At 31.2% G+C, this 24,951-nt stretch overlaps 1 protein-coding gene across 1 annotated transcript; it reads left to right on the forward strand.

Annotated features, from left to right (window-relative positions):
* Positions 1-7,419: 7,419 nt before the first annotated feature.
* On the forward strand, positions 7,420-24,536 carry cldn10d (claudin 10d). The gene is made up of 5 exons (XM_030151317.1): positions 7,420-7,728; positions 9,827-9,988; positions 13,628-13,709; positions 13,809-13,916; positions 24,023-24,536. The coding sequence occupies exons 1-5, from the start codon at positions 7,497-7,499 to the stop codon at positions 24,207-24,209; spliced, it is 771 nt and encodes a 256-aa protein (XP_030007177.1). The 5' UTR covers positions 7,420-7,496; the 3' UTR covers positions 24,210-24,536.
* The last annotated feature ends 415 nt before the right edge of the window (positions 24,537-24,951 follow it).

The following is a 24,951-nucleotide window of genomic DNA, read 5'->3' on the forward strand; positions in this document are numbered from 1 at the left end:
AGAACTGCTCTGACATGTAGCTTCTGAAATGGAATAATGCCCTATAAACATCAATAATAACTTACAGGATGACTGATGATATTATAACATAAGTATGATGAAGTATGAGCAGTATCTGCTGACTCCAATTACAGTGTAAGTCAAAAATTATACATCGAAGTGTTCATAATAACTCTTTATTTTGCAAAAACAAAACATTAAAAGAACAGAGACAATAAATAGAAGTGTTACAGGTTGCTTTGTGCAAAAAATAAAAAATAATGTGGCAGCTCCAAATCTTTGTTAATTCAATCACATACTTTTTTTTTTTTAATAAATATGAAATCCCTAAAATAGATGGGTATAGGGACCAGTGACAAAACCGAACAAAAGTTCTCCACCTAAAAAAATAAATTCCTTCACACTGCTTTGGTATGGATGTATAAAACATTATGAAAGCTGAATAAGATGAGATAAGATAAGATAAAATAAGATAAGATATTCCTTTATTGATCCCACAATGGGGAAATTCACAGTGTTGTTAGCAGCATAAAAAACATACACAGACATACACATACACATAAAAACAGTCATATAAATTTGAATAAAAAAGTGTTTAAAAGGAGAGTGCAAATATTGTTCGATATGATGTAGCGCAAACGGTTATAAATAAAAAAAAAAAAAAAAAAAAAAAAAAATATATATATATATATATATATATATATATATATATATATATATATATATATATATATATATATATAGCGTAACAATATATAAATATATAAATACCTGTAAATAAATAAATGCCTAAACTTATGATACTTTATTAACCTTGGTATAAGTTGTTGTACATGATCATAAACTGTTGTAATGACTTTTATAATGCATTATAAATGCATTATAATGTCTTATGAATGTGCACTTAATGCATTATAAACTAGACCTTCAAATAAAGTGTTACCAAAGTAACATTACATGAAAATATTTACATTTACAAACTATTCTTCTGCAAAAATTGTGAAAAATCTAAACAAATGCGAACAATCTGAAATGTCGTAAGAGACGTATATGCAGTTTTAACAATTTTCTGCCTGTTAGTAAATGTTTTGTGTCTTTGTAAATAAACTGTGATCTGTAAGTTGTAATGCACATGTGTAATGAGAAGCTGAGGCATACTATTGATAAAAATTTCTGAAGAAATGAAAAACATTTTCACAAAGATAGTTTGTAAATGTGAACATTTTCATAATGTAAAATGGAATCACAGCAATATTCTTTGTGTAACGAAATGTTTTGTGTCTTTATAGATAAATCTGTAAGTTGTAGTTCACGACTAAATGAGAACCTGAGCCATAAAATCGTTAAAATTGCACTTATTATTATTATTATTATTATTTTTTAATAAATTTCAGCTTGTTCATAGTTGTTCATGTTATTCACATTATTTAAAAGACAATTTGTAAATGTAAATATTTTCATTAGGCAATTTTCCTTTTTTACTCTAAAACATAGCAAAATATTTGGAGTTAACATTATATTTTTATTGTTTTGTTGTTGAGCCCACTTCAGATCATACTGGGCTGAATGTGGCACCTGAATTAAAATGAGTTTGAGACCCATTATGGAAACGTTCATGTAAGCTCAGTTTAACGTTGAAGCTTATTACATCAAAAACAAGAGAAAAAGTGATGTTTTCGGCAAATATATCAGTAAAAAAGAGGCGTCGTCAGCCACTGTCATCAATCCGACTACAAGGGTTTTACTGGTGAATCAATGTTATAGAAGATGATGGTGTTTCCATGGTAACTCTGAACTCTGAACGTCCAAATGGGTTTTCTCTGATGACCGTGAAAAGATGAAAAACTGCATTTTACACCAATTATTTACATGTGTTAATAGGATTAGTGGATCAACAGGTATTAAACATTTTAGATCAGTAAATGCTTCTGGTCAGTGGTAGATGTTTGGTTCTTTATGGGATGAAAACCTTTCTGTAACTTTTCAAGTGTCAATAATAGATTGTTTTCTGACCAGAATATAATGTATTGTTAATAATTGCAACTATTGGAAGCAGCCTTTTACATCCATCTCTATATTCATATAGCCCTTCATCATTAGGTTTCAACAAGTGAAATTTAACTTTTTAAGACCGTTATGGATTCAATTTAAAACCCATTTAATCTTTTTTTGTATTTGCCCGTACACAGCAGTTACACTTTTAAAGTAAAATTTTCCACACATTTTTACATGACTGATTTTTGCCTCCATGTAGCTTTTATTTTATAGTTTTTTGGGGTTTTTTTTATAATGTGTGTGGTCAAATTCTACAATTTTTCCCAAATTTACATTGAAAGGAGTCGGGTTTTAGGATCTTTCAGAAATCATATTTTAGACATTTGAAGACCTACAGTTCAGATGAGCAGATTTGAGACTTTTTACTCTGAATATTAGGGGAAAAATTTGCTCTTCCATGACTTTTTCAGGTTTTTCATGAATGTAGGAACGACTGTATTTTAATAGTTGTGAATAAATGGGATCTGTATGGAATTAGTTATACTGAAAATATTTTTAACTGGTATGTTTGGTATATTTAACCTGTATATTTTTTTTAATCTTATGGATTTTCTGATTGTGAAAAAATGACACAAAAGAATAATAAAAGTAAGATTAAACATGGTACACCAGACTTTGCATGTGTGGGGCTATAAGATAAGATAAGATAAGATAAGATAAGATAAGATAAGATAAGATAAGATAAGATAACGTAAGATGAGATAAAGTGGGTTAAGATAAGACAAGACAAGAAAAGATAAGATAAGATAAGATAAGATAAGATAAGATAAGATAAGATAAGATATGATAAGATAAGATAAGATAAGATAAGATAAGATAAGATAAGATAAGATAAGATAAGATAAGATAAGATAAGATAAGATAAGATAAGATAACGTAAGATGAGATAAAGTGGGTTAAGATAAGACAAGACAAGAAAAGATAAGATAAGATAAGATAAGATAAGATAAGATAAGATAAGATAAGATAAGATAAGATATGATAAGATAAGATAAGATAAGATAAGATAAGATAAGATAAGATAAGATAAGATAAGATAAGATAAGATAAGATAAGATAAGATAAGATATGATAAGATAAGATAAGATAAGATAAGATAAGATAAGATAAGATAAGATAAGATAAGATAAGATAAGATTTATTCCACTGTGGGGAAATTTCATAATTAACAGCAGCAACATTCAACAAGCAAGTGCAGAGAAAAGGACTGATAGAAAAACCACAAACAAGTAAAATATGAAATTTAACCTCATAAGACCCAGAAAATGTCAGCAAAGCACAAGCTTTTTTTGTTTTTTCATTAAATAAGTGCCTATATTGGAAACATCATGATGCAACAGTTTATTCAGATGCAGTTTTTAAAATTTTTATAGACTGTCCTTTGTAGTGGACAGTTTTCTTTTTTTTTTTTTTTTTTTTTTTTTTGTATAAAGTTGTGAAACTCTTGTTCACAAATGTGGAGAGAAAACCCATAGATGGGTCTTAGGAGGATAAAGAGAAAAATAAGAAATTTGGTATTTCTATAGATGTTTATATAAATATATATTTCTAACAGCCTACAGTCAATTTAACCCTTTCATGCATAGTGGTCACTCCAGTGGACAGTTATTCTACGGCTGTTCTATTGTTTATTCATGGGTTTGGTTGTTTTAGTTCCATATCAGGACTCTTATGCATCATCCAAAACACTGCAATTCATACAATTACTGTAACTTTGCTGTACTTGATAAACCTGATCTGCACTAACATGTTTTAGTGGAAATCAATCGCTAATTGGTATTAGACTGTAATTAACAAACAATTTTTTTTTTTTTTTGCTTATCCTCCTGAGACCCAGCAATGCATTTTGTCCTCTGTAGGGGACAAAAGTTTGACAGTTTTACTTTAAAAATGCTGTCCATTACAAAGGACATTCCATTAAAAAAATCAATCAATAAATAAAAATAGTTTTAAAAATGTATCTGAAAAAACTGTTGCGTTATGCAGTTTCCAATCAAGACAATTTTTTAATGTAAAGAAGCTAAAACTGTCCATTTCCTGGGTCTCAGGAGGATTTTAGCTCCATGAAATGAGTAATAACTAATATTAGAGTGTGATAAAATGTGAGAAAACAGTAGCAATTTAGCAATTAGTGGCATTAAAAATGCTTTTATTTCATAGTTTTCACACAGTATATCACTTTCTGATGATGATTTTTATAGAAATGTTTCTTTGCTTCAAAACTTAAATGCATGGTGTCCAGCTGAGTGGACATTTTTGTAACTCCATGAAAAATATGTTCATTAAAAAAATAATAATAATTTAAAAAAAAATCAATTGCATTGTTTTTTTCATGCCTAAAGAGGAACAAAAACACTCAAGAAAAAAATATTGACTAAGGTTATCATAATTCATGTATGAAAGGGTTAACACTGAACATAAAGTTTAACCCTTTCATGCATGAAATATGAGAACCTTAATCAAGATTTTTTTCCTGAGTGTTTTTATTCCTCTTTAGGCATTAAAAAAATAATGGGATTGAAATTTTTCTTTTTTATGAATCTATTTTTCATGGAGTTACAAAAATGTCCACTCAGCTGGACACCATGTGTTTAATTTTTGAAGCAAAAAAAACATGCATTGACTGTCATACTGTGTGAAAACGATGAAATAAATGTTTTTTTTTTTAATATTGCCAATCTGATGTTTTCTCATGTTTTAACATACTATAATAGCAGTTATACTCACTCAAATAATATGCAAAAAACAACAAAACACAACAACTTAAAAAAAAAAAAAACAAAACCCTGTTAATTACAGTCTAATAACAATTAGCAATTGATTTACACTCAAATATGTTGCTGGAGGTCAGGTTTATCAAGAACAGGAATGTTATGGTCACAGTATGAATTGCAGTGTATTATGGGATGGTGCATAAGTATCTACTGTGTTGGTTGATATGCAAGTAAAACAACAAAATCCATGAATATACAAGAGAACAGCTGGAGAAGAACTGTCCACTGGAGTGACCACTGTGCATGAAAGGGTTAATGGAAAATCTCAAGGTCTTTTTGGACATTTTGAAAAGTGAAAGGCACGTTATAGTGACATTGACCCATATGTAAATGATGAGCAGTATGTGTTATCTGTGATACCCAGCATACATTGCAGCGGTCAGAGGACTCCTGATGCTCACATTTTTTGGTATGAACTGCACATGCATCGGTGGAAACCAAAGAAGTAATGACGTAACATTACCAACAGCATGTGCTTTTCATCTGCTTGGCTGTGAGAATAACTCATTTTTATTATATGTGTAAAGTTTCAGCTGTGGTGAAAACACATTGTGAGCACTGGTTTGTCCTGTTTTTGTTTTCCATGTGTCATCTGTTCTCTATTTCACGTAGGCGTTTCAGACCTGACCGCTTATTGTTTATACATAAACAGAGTTTCTGCTGCTTTTTTTACACGCCAAAGCAGATCCAACAAAACTGAGGTGGTATGGTCTTTACCTAAAGTTTACAAACACAGGATAGTCACCATTTACTAGGAACACCGTTTTTATTCCAATACATTTTACGTTCTACATTTGTTTAATTTTCACTGAACTTCTGCAATTATTCTGTTTTTATTGTGTGTCTGCTGTTAAACTGTAACTCAGGGGCGTCAAACTCATTTTAGTTCAGAGGCCACATTCAGCTAAATTTGATCTGCAGTGGGCCGGACCAGAAAAATAATAACATAATAACCTATAAATAATGACAACTCCAAATTTTTGTCTTTGTCTTGTTTAAGCGTAAAAAAAACCCCCATTAAATTATGAAAATACTTACTTTTATAAACTATCCAAAAAAAAAAAAAAAAAAAAAAAAAACAACCTGAAAAAAACTGAAATTTAAATTTAAAAAGACGTAAGAAAATTTTTTGTAATTTTAACAATATTATTCCTCAACTTATCATTTCTACATGTGCATTATGGATCAGATCTACAAAGACACTAAACACTGATGAACAGGAATAAAAATGTTAAAATTGTGCTTAATTTTCTTTAGACATTTCAGGTTGTTCATATTTGTTCAAGTTATTCAGATTTAATTGTTTCAGGATAGTTTGTAAATGTAAATACTTTCAAAATTTCATGTTATTTTTTTGCACTAAAACAAAGAAAAAAAATTTAATTGTTAATTCTAGATTTTTTTTTTTGCTTAAATCAAGATTTTTTTACTTATTGAAGATTTTTTTTTTTTTTGGGCTTAATTCTAGATTTTTTTTTTTTTTTTACTTAATTGAATATTTTTTTTGGCTTAATTCAAAATTTTCTTTTGCTTAATTGAAGATTATTTTTTCCTTAATTTGAGATTTTTTTATTCAATTGAAGATTTTTTTTTTGGCTTAATTCACGATTTTTTGTTATATTTAAATTTTTTTTTGGGCTACTTCAAGATTTTCTTTTACCTAATTGATTTTTTTTTTTTTTTTTTGCTTAATTCACGATTTTTTGCTAAATTTGAAATTTTTTTGGCTTGATTGACAATTTTTTTTTTTTACTTAATTGAAGATTTTTTTGGCTTAATTCAAGATTTTCTTTTACTTAATTGAAGATGTTATTTTTTACTTAATTGAAAATTTTTTATTACTTAATTGCAGATTTTTTTTTTTTTTGCTTAATTCAAGATTTTTTGCTAAATTTGAGATTTTTTTTTGGCTTGATTGATTTTTTTTTTTTACTTAATTGAAGATTTTTTTTGGCTTAATTGAAGATTTTTTTTTTTTTTACTTAATTGGAGATTTTTTTTTACTTAATAGAAAATGTTTTTTTTTTTTTTTGCTTGATTCAAGATTTTTTTTTGCTTAATTCAAGATTTTTTTCCTTAATTCAAGCTAAATTTTATTTGCTTAATTCAATTCAAGACTGTGGAATTTTTGCAGTTGGCAAAAACATCCCAGGGGCTGGACTGGAACCTTTTACCCCCGGGACGCATGTTTGACACCCCTGATGTAACTTATCCCAAACTTACTTACTGACTGACTGTCTGTCTGTCTGTCAACGTTCAACCTTCACAATCCAACAGATCACGTGAATCCAGACTCCTGTTCATTACAAGAAAGCTTCTGTTGTAAGTGTGAAATACAAGTTTAACCCTGTGGCCAAAAGAGCCAAAGAAGAAGTGTCAGGAAGTATTCTCATTCTGATGATGGTTGGAGTCAAAAGCCCATTATGTCACTCTGTGATATAATGGAGTGTAAGTTTTCAAAGTGTAAAATGGAAACAGTGAGACACAAACCCTGTTGACCATCCCTGCAGGAGTGCTGGGAACATGCAGTACGCTTACTGAGCAAAACCATCTAACAGATAAGATGAGGAAACTGGCTAAACGCCCACACTACTGGTCTGACATGGTCTGGTCGCTAACAACACTGTCAGTTTCTGCTTCATTTGTGCTTGAGGACCAACGCTCACCATGAAGTACAGGACGGTGGTGATGTACACGGAGATCGGCTGCTTCGTGTCCTGCCTGTGCGGGTGGATCCTGGTGTGCTCCACTCTCCCCACAGAGTACTGGACTTTCTCTGAAGTGGGTAGCATCGTCCTGACAACTGCCAACTACTACTCCAACCTGTGGAGGGACTGTGTCTCAGATACCACAGGGGTCTCCGACTGCAAGGATTACCCCTCCATGCTGGCCCTGCCTGGTAGGATTTACCCTCAGGAGCTCCATTATCAGGAAGAGCTTAGACCAGGGGTGTCAAACATACGGCCCCTGGGCTAAAACTGGCCCACCAAGAGGGTCCGATCTGGCTGGTGGGATGACTTTGTGAAATACAAAAATTACACTGAATACACAGGGTGGGGAAGCAAAATTTACAATATTTTGAGGCAGGGATTGAAAGACAGTGTATGACCAATTAGTTTATTGAAAGTCATGACAATTTATTTGCCACAAGAAAATGTACATAATAGAAAATGTTTTTATTCTATGTGTCCTCCTTCTTTCTCAATAACTGCCTTCAGACGCTTCCTGAAACTTGCGCAAGTGTTCCTCAAATATTCGGGTGACAACTTCTCCCATTCTTCTTTAATAGTATCTTTAAGAAAGTCGACATTGCTGTGTGATGTTCTATTGGTAGCATGTTCTAAAACGCCCCAAATAGCAGAATCCAGAGGGTTTAGATCTGGGCTAGAAGGCGGACATAAACATGATTCCCAAAAATTGCTGAAGTTGGATTTGTTGCTGTTGTCAACAAGTGTTTTGGTGTTCTTGTGTAAGATTTTAACTTCAAATCCTATTTTACTGCATTTCTAACGCTCTTGTTGTCTACCTCAAGTTCAATTGCCATTTTTCTCATGGATTTGGTTGGATCCTTTAGGATTTTGGATTTGAGAGCTTTAATAAAAGCTTTGGTTAGTTTTTTGTTGCTTCCTCCACTTCCAGACTTTCTCGTAACAGTTTTGCTCATAGTCATTCTCTTCTTTCCATTATAAACAGTCTTTATGGACACTCCAACTATTTTTGAAATCTCCTTTGGTGTGACGAGTGCATTCAGCAAATCACACACTCTTTGACGTTTGCTTTCCTGATTACTCATATGGGCAAAAGTTTCTGAAAAGGTATGGATAATAGTGTTAGGTATGATTATGACATTAATATATGTTTGGTTTCAAAACAATTGACGTAGTGCCTGCTGAGAAAAAACAACTAAATGTTCATTGTAAATTTTGCTTCCCCACCCTGTATTAACAGCTGATGGTGTCAAAGTTATTTTAGTTCAGGTTCCACATACAGACCAATTCAATCGCAAGAGGGTTGGATCAGTAAAATACTATCATTATAACCTATAAATACTGACAACTCCAAATGTTTGTATTTGTTTTAGTAGGAAAAAAAGGAATATTACATGAAAATACTCACATTTACAAACTATCCTTTCACAAAAAATGTGAATAACCTGAACAAATATGAACTACCTGAAGTGTCTTAAGAGATGTACAGGGGTTGGACAAAATAATGGAAACACCTTAAAAAAATCAACAAAATATAATTTAATATGGTGTAGGTCCGCCTTTTGCGGCAATTACAGCCTCAATTCTCCGAGGTATTGATTCATACAACTTGTGAATTGTTTCCAAAGGAATTTTAAGCCATTCTTCAGTTAGAATACCCTCCAACTCTTTTAGAGACGATGGCGGTGGAAATCGACATCTTACTTGAATCTCTAAAACTGACCATAAATGCTCAATAATGTTGAGGTCTGGGGACTGTGCCGGCCATACGAGATGCTCAACTTCATTAGAATGTTCCTCATGCCATTCTTTAACAATTCTAGCTGTATGGATTGGGGCATTATCATCTTGAGGTGAAGGTGTTTCCATTATTTTGTCCAGCCCCTGTAAGTGCAATTTTAACAATATTCTGCCTGTTTGTAAGTGTTTTGTGTGTTTGTAGATAAACTGTGATCTGTAAGTTGTAATGCATATGAGTAAATGAGAAGCCCAGGCAAAATATTGAGAATTTTTTTTTACTTTTTTCATATTAAAACATGGAGAAAAGTTTGGAGTTGACATTGTTTATAGGTTATTATGTCATTATTTTACTGGTTACATTGGGCTGTTTGTGACAACCCTGGCTTTAACCTAAAGTGTTCAGGCTGGGAAAATCCTTACTGTCAGTTGCAGTCGATCCTCTTTAAACTTTGCTGATTTGTACCTGAAAGAGCTTAGATCAACAGATTACAGGCCTAAAAATGCTTACTGTCAGCTGCAGTGTTGCTGCTACCTTCTGTTGTCTTCCAGTGTTCTTACATGCATGCAGAGCCTTAGCCGTCTGCGCAGTCATCACCGGCTTCTTTGGGGGCGTCCTTACACTCATTGGGATGAAATGCACTAAAATAGGTGGAACAGAGGTCATCAACGCAAGAGTAACCTTTGCAGGTGCTCTGACCTACTTGGCCTCAGGTAATAAAGTGCTTTTTTTTTTTTTTTCTAAAACTTCAGGTGAATATGCAATGTGTGAAATATGAACATGCTCAGAATCAGTGGTGGCTGGTGAAGTCATTTTTGATGGGGCGTAGTTTGTCAGTGTTCAGCTGTACTCTAACCTCATACACAGCAAAAATTGGAGAGTTGAATCAACTCCCACAGAGTTGATTTTAACTCTTTTTCAGAGTTTATATAGGTCCACACTTTATAGAGTTAAATTAACATTTTCATTGGAGTTAATTTTTTAACACTAACAACCGGAATAGGAGCGGAAAACGTTGCAGCGATACGACAAAATAAAAGCAGATTTGAGATTTAGGGTGATTTCGGGGTAAAAGGTGATCAGCATTATTAAGATTTTAGTTTTTGAGATTTAGTTTGAATTGTTTTGGTCTTGGACAAAGAAGCTCAGGATTTTTTTTCAAGACCAGCCAAGACCATTATCTATTTCTTTTAGATTGTAGTGACTTTTCCTTTACACAGCAAAAATTAGAGAGTTGAATCAACTCCCACAGAGTTGATTTTAGCTCTTTCAGAGTTTATATAGGTCCACATTTTACAGAGTTAAATTAACATTTTCATTGGAGTTAATTATTTAACACTATGCCAGAGTTGCCTTTTTAACTCAGAAACCTGAGTTAACTTAACACTGACTGATTTAACTCCCAACAGTTCATAAATGGTAAATGGACTGAACTTATATAGTGCATTTTCTACACCTTCATGGTGCCCAAAGCGCTTTACAATTCCTCACATTCACACACACTCATACAGTGACATCAGTGTCTTGCCCAAGGACACTTCGACACATGGGTAACACTGGTCTACAAGGAAAATGCTTCCAGAATAAAAGTAATGAAATTTTACCACATGAGAGTCTCTGATAAAGAAAAATCAAGTCAAAAATGCTGGTTGGTTGAACTTTCCAAGATACAGCCTTGGGTCAAAATGTGAAATTTAAGAATTAATGAGAGAATGGGTTTGACTCAAAAGGAATATTTGTCTCAGAGCTACAAGATCTACTTCAAAACACTGTCTGCACATTAGAATACATTCACTTTACAGGTTCTATTTAGTGGAAGATTTATAAAACTATTATATAAATGTACATAAACCAATATATATGTGTAATAACACTTAATCATATACTTTGAAAACATCAGCAAACCGGCACTTTTGTCATTTATTTTCTAATTAATCTTATTAAAATACATAACATTTAATCTCTGAAGCAAATCATTTCTAAAAAATTGTAGACCAGTGTAGTCAGAGCCAGGATCTGAACCGCCAACCCTTTGGTCACTGGACGACCCGTACTACCAACTTCATAATCTCACCAACCTGGTTTAAATGAACCCATATGGATTTATTATTTACACTGTCAGAGTTTCTCCTTTAACTCAGAGTTAAATTAACACCATGAAAGTAACAAAAATAACACTCATTTTACTTAATTTTCACTCTGAAAGTAGAGTTAATTTTAATCATAAAAAAGTGAATCCATTAAAAATGACTTCAAATTCAATGTGAACAGGATGATTCAAAGAAAGCTGACGCTTTTTTTTATTTTTTATTTTTTATAAAATTAATTTTTCCTCTTTTTTCTCTCTGACAGTGACAGTCTGATAGAAATTGTACAGGTTCACCTGGTTTGAAATGCAGGGGCCAGGCAAATTAACACTGGAGAGACGCAAAACAACACTTCTGCTGAGTTAATTTCCACAGGCTTGACTAACTCTTTTCATTAACCCCAAGTCTGAGTGACATTTAACTCACAGTGAGTTAAAACTACACTTTGAGAGTGAAAATTGACTCTCAAATGTTTAACCCTGAAATTTCAACTCTCCAGTTTTTGCTGTGTATCACCTCTCAGACACACCCAAGTACGTATTTTAACACATTCATTTAAATTAAAAAACAAACACAGTATAGACTTTCAGTCATTTATTCTTAATATGTAAATTTCACTCATCTTCAAACATGCTAATTTTTCTATGACTGTTGTTAAAGTCAGGCATGTCCCCAATAAGTGTCTTTTCCACTGATAACATGGCCAATGCATTTAGACCAGCGGCAAAGTTAGTACGGGTAGATCACATGGCATTAAAAAAAAAACAAAACTGAAAATTCATGCGAAGGGCCAAAAGATGTCCATGTTCCCCCTCAAACTGATATGCAAACCCCAGTCTTCTGCATCAAAGTCACTAGTTACCCACTGAGCTATCGGGCCGCATGCACAGTGTGGTGGAAAATTTACTTTTATACTGTTGTCATGGCCTGGTACATCTTCTTTATTGCTGAGTCATTATTCATGTCATATGTCTCTATGTGTGATATTTACAACTGTGTAACATCCTGACCCAAGAAGGGAGTTCTTGCCTTGATTGAAAACTCAAACACCTAAATGTCTGAATGTGTAGATAGAGGATGGCGCCTGCACTCCAGATAGGATCCAAGCAAGGTTAGGGTGAAGAGGTCATCATGACCTCTTCACAGAGCAGAGAAGGAGTAGTATGGAGTGGTACGATGTACGTAAGGGATGACATCATGGTTTGAGGGGGTTGGATTTGGTTCTATATAATCTTTAGTTTTTCTCCTGTTTAATCAGACTTCACTTACAGAGCTTCTCTGTGAATGACTTCTCAAATAAATGATCATTTATTTTGACTCTAACTTTCTCTCCTCTTCTTTGAGTGAGTGGTCAGTTGAACATTTCCACAACAACAGTCATGGCAGTATTCTCTGTGGACCTTGTCGCTGATTGCATTTCTGAGGAAGGTCTTGATTTTTTTCGGGATGTGACGTTTACCCCCGTGGGTGGTGGCTCCAGTGTCTTGTATTTGAGGCGGTCTACTGCACATGCACCATTTAAAACAACAGTCTATTATGGTACAGGGTGTACAGCAGCGTTTTTCAACCTTGGGGTCAGGACCCCACATGGGGTTGCCTGGAATTCAAATGGGGTTGCTTTAAATTTCTGGAAACTGATAAAAAATTAAGAAAAACTTACTAGAAAAAAATATATGGCAAGTTGAGAGGGACAATCACAATCCATAAAAGACATGACAAACTCTGAAGCTGAAACTGAAGCACTGTGGTTCTGTTTTTCTTTTAAATGTTCATTGTGGTCAGTTTCAGATGCTGCAGCTCTTTCATAATTCATAGTTTGAGTTCTTGTTTGTTCAGTATTAATTTGCCTTGTAAATATAAGCTGGACTGACTGTACATATTCTGACCAAGGAAAATAAAATTCTCACTTTGTGCAGTAATCTACACCTGGCTTTTCTGCCTCCATCCATAATAATATACATTATATAGACTAAATGTCGTCTAAAATTAACGTTCATGTGCAACATAGTATAGCAAACTATTACATGATAGAAAACAAACTAATTTTAGCAAAAAAAAGTCTCTGTTCTGTGGTTGGGGTCACGAGCCAAAAAAGGTTGGGAACCACTGGTGTACAGGGTACTCATGGGCTGTATCATGTATAGCTCGTTTATTTAAATATTCATGTTTTTGTAAAATTATTTTAGGTGATTCCTATTGTGTTCTAGCGCCCTCTGTTGATGAGCCACCACTGCTCAGAATGACTTGTGTTTCTTTACCTGCTAGGATTCTGTGGTATGATCACCTACTCATGGTGGGCTAACAAAGTCATAAGTGAGTTTGTGGATCCAAATTTCAGGGCTCAGAAGTAAGTACAGTAGAGTTAGGTGAAAAACAAAAACAGATCACAACGGTACACTACAGAAAACTGAAAACAAATGGCTAAATGTTCCTTCATACTTTTCAGATTTGAACTTGGAGCTGCAATTTTTGTCGGATGGGGAGGCTCTATCCTTCTCATTTGTGGGGGGTCAGTGCTGGCTTATTTCTCTGGAAAAGAGGGGCTACCATCAAGGTAAATGATCCTCTTATAAGCACTTTTTTTTTTTAAACCCATAAAGACCCAGTGCTACTTTTGGGGCAGTTCCCAAATGACTTTGCTTCTCTGTTTAACCATTCTTAAATAATTTATCTCCATTTATTATGATATTATCCTCTGTGTTTTGCATTTTTTTTCCACTAAAAATCTGGAATTTCCCTATAATTCAGTCCCTGATCATAAAAGCTCAGATTAAAGTTGAGGGTTATTATCTCAACAACAGAGAGAGAGAGAAAAAAAAAAGGAATAAGTGAGGTTTTCAGGAATGATGTCAATAACTGAATGTATAAGAAAGTGTCTCCATCTGCTGTCATTGATCAACTCAATGTTATAGAACAGGTGTGTCAAACTCATTTTAGTTCAGGGGCCACATCCAGCCTCATATGATCTAAAGTGGGCCGGACCAGTAAAATAATATAAACAACAGGATAAGAACTTTTGAGTGAAAAAAAGTAAATTCCGGAAAATAAAAAATACACTTAAATATGCTTAAAATCCTACAATACATGCAAAAATACACTTAATTATATTAATATGCTTAAATATCCTACAATACATGCAAAAATACACTTAATTATGCTCAAAAATCCTACAAACCTGCAAAAATACACTTAAATATACTTAAATATCCTACAATACCTGCAAAAATACACTTAATTATGCTCAAATATCCTACAATACATGCAAAAATACACTTAAATATGCCTAAATATCCTACAATACACACAAAAATACACTTAAATATGCTCAAAAATCCTACAATACATGCAAAAATACACTTAATTATGCTCAAAAATCCTACAATACCTGCAAAAATACACTTAAATATGCTTAAATATCCTACAATACATGCAAAAATACACTTAATTATGCTCAAAAATCCTACAATACCTGCAAAAATACACTTAAATATACTTAAATATCCTACAATACATGCAAAAATACACTTAATTATGCTCAAAAATCCTACAATACACGCAAAAATACACTTAAATATACTTAAATATCCTACAATACATGCAAAAATACACTTAATTATGCTCAAAAATCCTACAATACACGAAAAAATACACTTAAATATGCTTAAATATCCTACAATACCTGCAAAAATACACTTAAGTATGCTCAAATATCCTACAATACATGCAAAAATACAATTAAATATGCTTAAGTATCCTACAATACCTGCAAAAATACACTTAATTATGCTAAAAAATCCTACAAACCTGCAAAAATACACTTAAATATGCTTAAATATCCTACAATACCTGCAAAAATACACTTAATTATGCTCAAAAATCCTACAATACATGCAAAAATACACTTAAATATACTTAAATATCCTACAATACATGCAAAAATACACTTAATTATGCTCAAAAATCCTACAATACACACAAAAATACACTTAAATATACTTAAATATCCTACAATACATGCAAAAATACACTTGACTATGCTCAAAAATCCTACAATACCTGCAAAAATACACTTAAATATGCTTAAATATCCTACAATACCTGCAAAAATACACTTAATTATGCTAAAAAAAATCCTACAAACCTGCAAAAATACACTTAAATATGCTTAAATATCCTACAATACCTGCAAAAATACACTTAATTATGCTCAAAAATCCTACAATACACGCAAAAATACACTTAAATATACTTAAATATCCTACAATACATGCAAAAATACACTTAATTATGCTCAAAAATCCTACAATACACGCAAAAATACACTTAAATATACTTAAATATCCTACAATACATGCAAAAATACACTTGATTATGCTCAAAAATCCTACAATACCAAAACAGGTGTGTCAAACTCATTTTAGTTCAGGGGCCACATCCAGCCTCATATGATCTAAAGTGGGCCGGACCAGTAAAATAATATAAACAACAGGATAAGAACTTTTGAGTGAAAAAAAGTAAATTCCGGAAAATAAAAAATACACTTAAATATGCTTAAAATCCTACAATACATGCAAAAATACACTTAATTATGCTAAAAAATCCTACAAACCTGCAAAAATACACTTAAATATGCTTAAATATCCTACAATACCTGCAAAAATACACTTAATTATGCTCAAAAATCCTACAATACATGCAAAAATACACTTAAATATACTTAAATATCCTACAATACATGCAAAAATACACTTAATTATGCTCAAAAATCCTACAATACACGCAAAAATACACTTAAATATACTTAAATATCCTACAATACATGCAAAAATACACTTGATTATGCTCAAAAATCCTACAATACCTGCAAAAATACACTTAAATATGCTTAAATATCCTACAATACATACAAAAATACACTTAATTATGCTCAAAAATCCTACAATACACGAAAAAATACACTTAAATATGCTTAAATATCCTACAATACCTGCAAAAATACACTTAAGTATGCTCAAATATCCTACAATACATGCAAAAATACAATTAAATATGCTTAAATATCCTACAATACCTGCAAAAATACACTTAATTATGCTAAAAAATCCTACAAACCTGCAAAAATACACTTAAATATGCTTAAATATCCTACAATACCTGCAAAAATACACTTAATTATGCTCAAAAATCCTACAATACATGCAAAAATACACTTAAATATACTTAAATATCCTACAATACATGCAAAAATACACTTAATTATGCTCAAAAATCCTACAATACCTGCAAAAATACACTTAAATATACTTAAATATCCTACAATACATGCAAAAATACACTTAATTATGCTCAAAAATCCTACAAACCTGCAAAAATACACTTAAATATACTTAAATATCCTACAATACCTGCAAAAATACACTTAATTATGCTCAAATATCCTACAATACATGCAAAAATACACTTAAATATGCCTAAATATCCTACAATACACACAAAAATACACTTAAATATGCTCAAAAATCCTACAATACATGCAAAAATACACTTAATTATGCTCAAAAATCCTACAATACCTGCAAAAATACACTTAAATATGCTTAAATATCCTACAATACATGCAAAAATACACTTAATTATGCTCAAAAATCCTACAATACCTGCAAAAATACACTTAAATATACTTAAATATCCTACAATACATGCAAAAATACACTTAATTATGCTCAAAAATCCTACAATACACGCAAAAATACACTTAAATATACTTAAATATCCTACAATACATGCAAAAATACACTTAATTATGCTCAAAAATCCTACAATACACGAAAAAATACACTTAAATATGCTTAAATATCCTACAATACCTGCAAAAATACACTTAAGTATGCTCAAATATCCTACAATACATGCAAAAATACAATTAAATATGCTTAAGTATCCTACAATACCTGCAAAAATACACTTAATTATGCTAAAAAATCCTACAAACCTGCAAAAATACACTTAAATATGCTTAAATATCCTACAATACCTGCAAAAATACACTTAATTATGCTAAAAAATCCTACAATACATGCAAAAATACACTTAAATATACTTAAATATCCTACAATACATGCAAAAATACACTTAATTATGCTCAAAAATCCTACAATACACACAAAAATACACTTAAATATACTTAAATATCCTACAATACATGCAAAAATACACTTGACTATGCTCAAAAATCCTACAATACCTGCAAAAATACACTTAAATATGCTTAAATATCCTACAATACATGCAAAAATACACTTAATTATGCTCAAAAATCCTACAATACCTGCAAAAATACACTTAAATATACTTAAATATCCTACAATACATGCAAAAATACACTTAATTATGCTCAAAAATCCTACAATACACGCAAAAATACACTTAAATATACTTAAATATCCTACAATACATGCAAAAATACACTTAATTATGCTCAAAAATCCTACAATACACGAAAAAATACACTTAAATATGCTTAAATATCCTACAATACCTGCAAAAATACACTTAAGTATGCTCAAATATCCTACAATACATGCAAAAATACAATTAAATATGCTTAAGTATCCTACAATACCTGCAAAAATACACTTAATTATGCTAAAAAATCCTACAAACCTGCAAAAATACACTTAAATATGCTTAAATATCCTACAATACCTGCAAAAATACACTTAATTATGCTAAAAAATCCTACAATACATGCAAAAATACACTTAAATATACTTAAATATCCTACAATACATGCAAAAATACACTTAATTATGCTCAAAAATCCTACAATACACACAAAAATACACTTAAATATACTTAAATATCCTACAATACATGCAAAAATACACTTGACTATGCTCAAAAATCCTACAATACCTGCAAAAATACACTTAAATATGCTTAAATATCCTACAATACCTGCAAAAATACACTTAATTATGCTAAAAAAATCCTACAAACCTGCAAAAATACACTTAAATATGCTTAAATATCCTACAATACCTGCAAAAATACACTTAATTATGCTCAAAAATCCTACAATACACGCAAAAATACACTTAAATATACTTAAATATCCTACAATACATGCAAAAATACACTTAATTATGCTCAAAAATCCTACAATACACGCAAAAATACACTTAAATATACTTAAATATCCTACAATACATGCAAAAATACACTTGATTATGCTCAAAAATCCTACAATACCAAAACAGGTGTGTCAAACTCATTTTAGTTCAGGGGCCACATCCAGCCTCATATGATCTAAAGTGGGCCGGACCAGTAAAATAATATAAACAACAGGATAAGAACTTTTGAGTGAAAAAAAGTAAATTCCGGAAAATAAAAAATACACTTAAATATGCTTAAAATCCTACAATACATGCAAAAATACACTTAATTATGCTAAAAAATCCTACAAACCTGCAAAAATACACTTAAATATGCTTAAATATCCTACAATACCTGCAAAAATACACTTAATTATGCTCAAAAATCCTACAATACATGCAAAAATACACTTAAATATACTTAAATATCCTACAATACATGCAAAAATACACTTAATTATGCTCAAAAATCCTACAATACACGCAAAAATACACTTAAATATACTTAAATATCCTACAATACATGCAAAAATACACTTGATTATGCTCAAAAATCCTACAATACCTGCAAAAATACACTTAAATATGCTTAAATATCCTACAATACATACAAAAATACACTTAATTATGCTCAAAAATCCTACAATACACGAAAAAATACACTTAAATATGCTTAAATATCCTACAATACCTGCAAAAATACACTTAAGTATGCTCAAATATCCTACAATACATGCAAAAATACAATTAAATATGCTTAAATATCCTACAATACCTGCAAAAATACACTTAATTATGCTAAAAAATCCTACAAACCTGCAAAAATACACTTAAATATGCTTAAATATCCTACAATACCTGCAAAAATACACTTAATTATGCTCAAAAATCCTACAATACATGCAAAAATACACTTAAATATACTTAAATATCCTACAATACATGCAAAATACACTTAATTATGCTCAAAAATCCTACAATACCTGCAAAAATACACTTAAATATACTTAAATATCCTACAATACATGCAAAAATACACTTAATTATGCTCAAAAATCCTACAAACCTGCAAAAATACACTTAAATATACTTAAATATCCTACAATACCTGCAAAAATACACTTAATTATGCTCAAATATCCTACAATACATGCAAAAATACACTTAAATATGCCTAAATATCCTACAATACACACAAAAATACACTTAAATATGCTCAAAAATCCTACAATACATGCAAAAATACACTTAATTATGCTCAAAAATCCTACAATACCTGCAAAAATACACTTAAATATGCTTAAATATCCTACAATACATGCAAAAATACACTTAATTATGCTCAAAAATCCTACAATACCTGCAAAAATACACTTAAATATACTTAAATATCCTACAATACATGCAAAAATACACTTAATTATGCTCAAAAATCCTACAATACACGTAAAAATACACTTAAATATACTTAAATATCCTACAATACATGCAAAAATACACTTAATTATGCTCAAAAATCCTACAATACACGAAAAAATACACTTAAATATGCTTAAATATCCTACAATACCTGCAAAAATACACTTAAGTATGCTCAAATATCCTACAATACATGCAAAAATACAATTAAATATGCTTAAATATCCTACAATACCTGCAAAAATACACTTAATTATGCTAAAAAATCCTACAAACCTGCAAAAATACACTTAAATATGCTTAAATATCCTACAATACCTGCAAAAATACACTTAATTATGCTAAAAAATCCTACAATACATGCAAAAATACACTTAAATATACTTAAATATCCTACAATACATGCAAAAATACACTTAATTATGCTCAAAAATCCTACAATACACACAAAAATACACTTAAATATACTTAAATATCCTACAATACATGCAAAAATACACTTGACTATGCTCAAAAATCCTACAATACCTGCAAAAATACACTTAAATATGCTTAAATATCCTACAATACCTGCAAAAATACACTTAATTATGCTAAAAAAATCCTACAAACCTGCAAAAATACACTTAAATATGCTTAAATATCCTACAATACCTGCAAAAATACACTTAATTATGCTCAAAAATCCTACAATACACGCAAAAATACACTTAAATATACTTAAATATCCTACAATACATGCAAAAATACACTTGACTATGCTCAAAAATCCTACAATACCTGCAAAAATACACTTAAATATGCTTAAATATCCTACAATACATACAAAAATACACTTAATTATGCTCAAAAATCCTACAATACACGAAAAAATACACTTAAATATGCTTAAATATCCTACAATACCTGCAAAAATACACTTAAGTATGCTCAAATATCCTACAATACATGCAAAAATACAATTAAATATGCTTAAATATCCTACAATACCTGCAAAAATACACTTAATTATGCTAAAAAATCCTACAAACCTGCAAAAATACACTTAAATATGCTTAAATATCCTACAATACCTGCAAAAATACACTTAATTATGCTCAAAAATCCTACAATACATGCAAAAATACACTTAAATATACTTAAATATCCTACAATACATGCAAAAATACACTTAATTATGCTCAAAAATCCTACAATACATGAAAAAATACACTTAAATATGCTTAAATATCCTACAATACCTGCAAAAATACACTTAAGTATGCTCAAATATCCTACAATACATGCAAAAATACAATTAAATATACTTAAATATCCTACAATACCTGCAAAAATACACTTAATTATGCTAAAAAATCCAACAATACACGCAAAAATACACTTAAATATGCTTAAATATCCTACAATACCTGCAAAAATACACTTAAGTATGCTCAAATATCCTACAATACATGCAAAAATACAATTAATTATGCTCAAAAATCCTACAATACACGCAAAAATACACTTAAAATTCCATAATTAAAATGTTTACATCTATGAATTGTACTTGAACATAACATGAACAAATATGAACAACCTGAAAATTCTTTAGTAAAATCAGTGCAATGTTAACAATTTTAGACCTTAGTTTATCATTTATACATGTGAATCACAACTTACAGATCACAGTGGATCTACAAATACACCAAACATTAAATAACTGGGAGAATCTTATTAAAATTCCACATCCTTCTCTTAAGACATTTCAGATATTCACTTTTTTTTTTTTTTGTAAAAGGCTGGTCTGTAAATGTGAACATTTTTGTGTAATTTTACATTTTTTACACTAAAACAAAGAGACAAATTTGCAGTTTTCAGTATTTATAGTTTATTACGATAGTATTTTACTGCTCTGATCCACTTTAGAATTAATTGACCTAAAATTATTTTAACATTAGTGATTGTTAATATTTTCAGTACAATTTTTGTATTTCACAAATTCATCCCAGGGGCCGGATTGAACCCTTTGGGGGCCGGATTTGGCCCCCGGGCCGCATGTTTGACACCCCTGTTGTAGAAGATGGCGGTGTTTCTATGTTCACTACGGAGCCTCTGAACCTCCAAATGGTCATATCTGATGACTATGAAAAGATGACAAACTGTATTTTATCTGAATTATTTCAATTTATTGACAGGTTCAGTGGTTCAGAAATGATTAAACATTTTAGATCAGTATGGCTGGTGGCAGTTTGGGTTGTTGAGGGTTAAGAGTAAATAAAACCATAATCTGCATTAACAATGCTGTGTCCTATTTTAAACCTTTAAACCTGGAGTTTTTCTTAAAGAATATTCAACTTTGATATGAAGATTTCAAAAAGCTGTATCTTAGATATGGTTAGACATAAAGGCATAATGTAAATCGTTAGCCTAAGTCATAGCCTATATGGACAAAAGTTTTAGGACGCATTGAATTCAGGTGTTTCTTTTCTAACAGGGGTCAAAACATTAATGACAAATGTCATAATATAGTTTATATTGTGATAAATATCTTATTGATTATCAATATTGATGTTTATACTTCAAACCAGCATGAACAGACATGACATCCTACAGCTGTAGCCATGATGTGTCCCAGTATTTTTGACCATATAGTTTATAAACATCAATATTTCCTTAAAGTTTAATGGGAGGTTTTTTTGCTAAATGAATGTTTAATTGTAGTAGAAAATTATTATTCACAGTCAGAGCATGAAAAATATTTTAGAAATTTAGTGACAGAACATTTAAAAACATAGTCATGGATAAAAACACAACAACAAAACAAAAAAAAATAAAATAAATAAAATCAATGTTGAGAGAAATTAACCCTCCAGTATCCGGGTGCACCTTTAGCCACACTTTGCACTTCGTTTTAAAAAACTTCATATTATTTTTCACAATTTAAATAACATTAGAATTCAAAAGTTGCTCATTTTTGCAAGATCTTTAAAATTCTGTCCACCAACTAAAACTTGCACATTGTAAACAAAAGAAAATTATAAGACTAGCATCTGTCTCCCAAGTGTGCCTAAAACGCACTATTTCTTCCATTTGATCTGTATGATTAGGACTGACCTTGATTTACAAAAATAAAATCAAATTAGAGCAGAAAAATAAATCAATATATAATATTTAATAGTTTGATTTATAGGTGTGCATTTTACGTACACTTGGTGACAGATGCTAGTATTTTTGAACATTTGACCTAGCACCAAAAATAATAATGCAAATTAACCAGTGTTGGAGTTAATCACTGACATATGCCAGGCAGCAAAAATCAAATAATATGTGATCCACTTATTATGTAATATATTAGAAAAAAATATTTTTTTTATGTTTTTTGCATCCAAAAAAATTGTTTATTTACATTACAAACATGACATTTAAAGGGTTAAAAAATGTGACAATTATTGAGTATTTGGTATTTTTATTCACGGTTTAAGCTGATGAAATAGAAAAAAGTGTAAAAGAATTAAAAACAAACTGTATGAAAAATTTTTTGACATTATACCATAAGTGTGCGAAAAGGCACACAAGGTGCTTAGTGAGGGCCTTTCTGAACGGGATACCGGAGGGTTAAGTAAGAACTATCTCTGAGTCATTTTGGAAGCAGAGATAAGAATTTAAACCAAACTAATCAATGCAATGCAATGACATTTATCACTATATAAAAAGAAGCACCTAATTTTTTTTAAATGTATGATGTTAAACCAGGTGAGAGAGAAACAGTATCTCACTTCTCTGTACGTTATGCATCTAGTGAACTGACAATAAGGAATCTTTGAATCTCTTTGAATTTTTGGATTCAACATGTCCCAATACTTTTGTCCATATAGTGTATGACTTAGCCAATTATGCTACGAGGATAACAAAATGGGAAAAATATTGGGTATTGATGGGAGTAAATGTACTCGTCCAGTTTGTATATTGTGATGTCACAGGCTGTCGGCCATATTGGATTGCGTAACTTTCAGTAAAATTTAACTTTGAACATATTTACATGGATGTTTTTTTTTTTTGGTTTTTTTGGTCATCTTATCTTAAAAAGAATTTACTTAACCCTCAGTTCCCCAGACGGGCCCAGAAGACCAGTCTCTTACGCCACAGCCCGGACCAGGCGGACCTACATGCTCCCGGCCTCCAATTCCAGAGTGACCCTCGTACCACCACTGTTCTACGAAGGAAGAAGGAGTCGAACGACCAGGGCAACGTCAAAAACAAGTCGGAGCTACAACAGGGACGCCTTTGTCTGAGAAAGAGACCCGATGCCGACAAAAAGACTTCAAATCGTTCAAGAGTGGATGTTTTAATTTTTTGAAGGAGAGATGATCTTCAGGGCTCATTATTGGTTTACAAACATCAGGATTCTTGAACTTTTTTTTTTTTTACCAAGTTTCAAAACTTTTCCATGAACTCTCAAGGACTTGTAATATCATTTCCATGATCACTGACTACATTCAAGAACATGGAAAGAAGTGTATTTGAATTATGAAAATTTAATTGGAAACTTTATCACTCTGTAACTTATAATAATGTATATCCAGTTATGTAAAACTGCGTAGTTGGTAGTTAAAGAACAAAAACCCGTCCTCTACAAACCCTACGGTCTACTTGTATTTTTTTACCCAAAAGGTGAGAAGTTTGCATCCTATCCTAATTGTGACTTCCTCAGGTCTGGAATTAATTTTTTTTTTAGGGCTGGGCAAGTTAACGCGTTATTACTGCATTAACGCATTCATTAAATTACACCAACAATTTTTTTTTTAATCTCACGTTAATACTGTTTTATTCTAACTCATATTCTTTTGCCTCTGCTTGTGTGTGCATAGCGATTAGCTTGGCAGATAGACAACAGGTTTCCCGAGAAAAGCCGGACGCCGAAAACTTCTGTCCAAATCTTTTACTGTAAACTCACTGTAAAACTGTAACATACACACAAAATATGTCTCAGTTATGTTCATTGCACATTGTATTTCTTCAATTTTACTGCTACCT

Source organism: Sphaeramia orbicularis, chromosome 2, assembly GCF_902148855.1.
Source record: "Sphaeramia orbicularis chromosome 2, fSphaOr1.1, whole genome shotgun sequence".
Classification (NCBI taxonomy): Eukaryota; Metazoa; Chordata; class Actinopteri; order Kurtiformes; family Apogonidae; genus Sphaeramia; species Sphaeramia orbicularis.

What these genes read in the sequence shown, in the direction of transcription:
- cldn10d (XM_030151317.1), top strand. Translation starts at nt 7,497, where the DNA reads ATGAAGTACAGGACGGTGGTGATGTACACGGAGATCGGCTGCTTCGTG. An exon ending in CTCCATGCTGGCCCTGCCTG is followed by an intron (nt 7,729 to 9,826) that starts GTAGGATTTACC and finishes GTTGTCTTCCAG; the next exon opens with TGTTCTTACATGCATGCAGA. An exon ending in AAAGAGGGGCTACCATCAAG is followed by an intron (nt 13,917 to 24,022) that starts GTAAATGATCCT and finishes CTTAACCCTCAG; the next exon opens with TTCCCCAGACGGGCCCAGAA.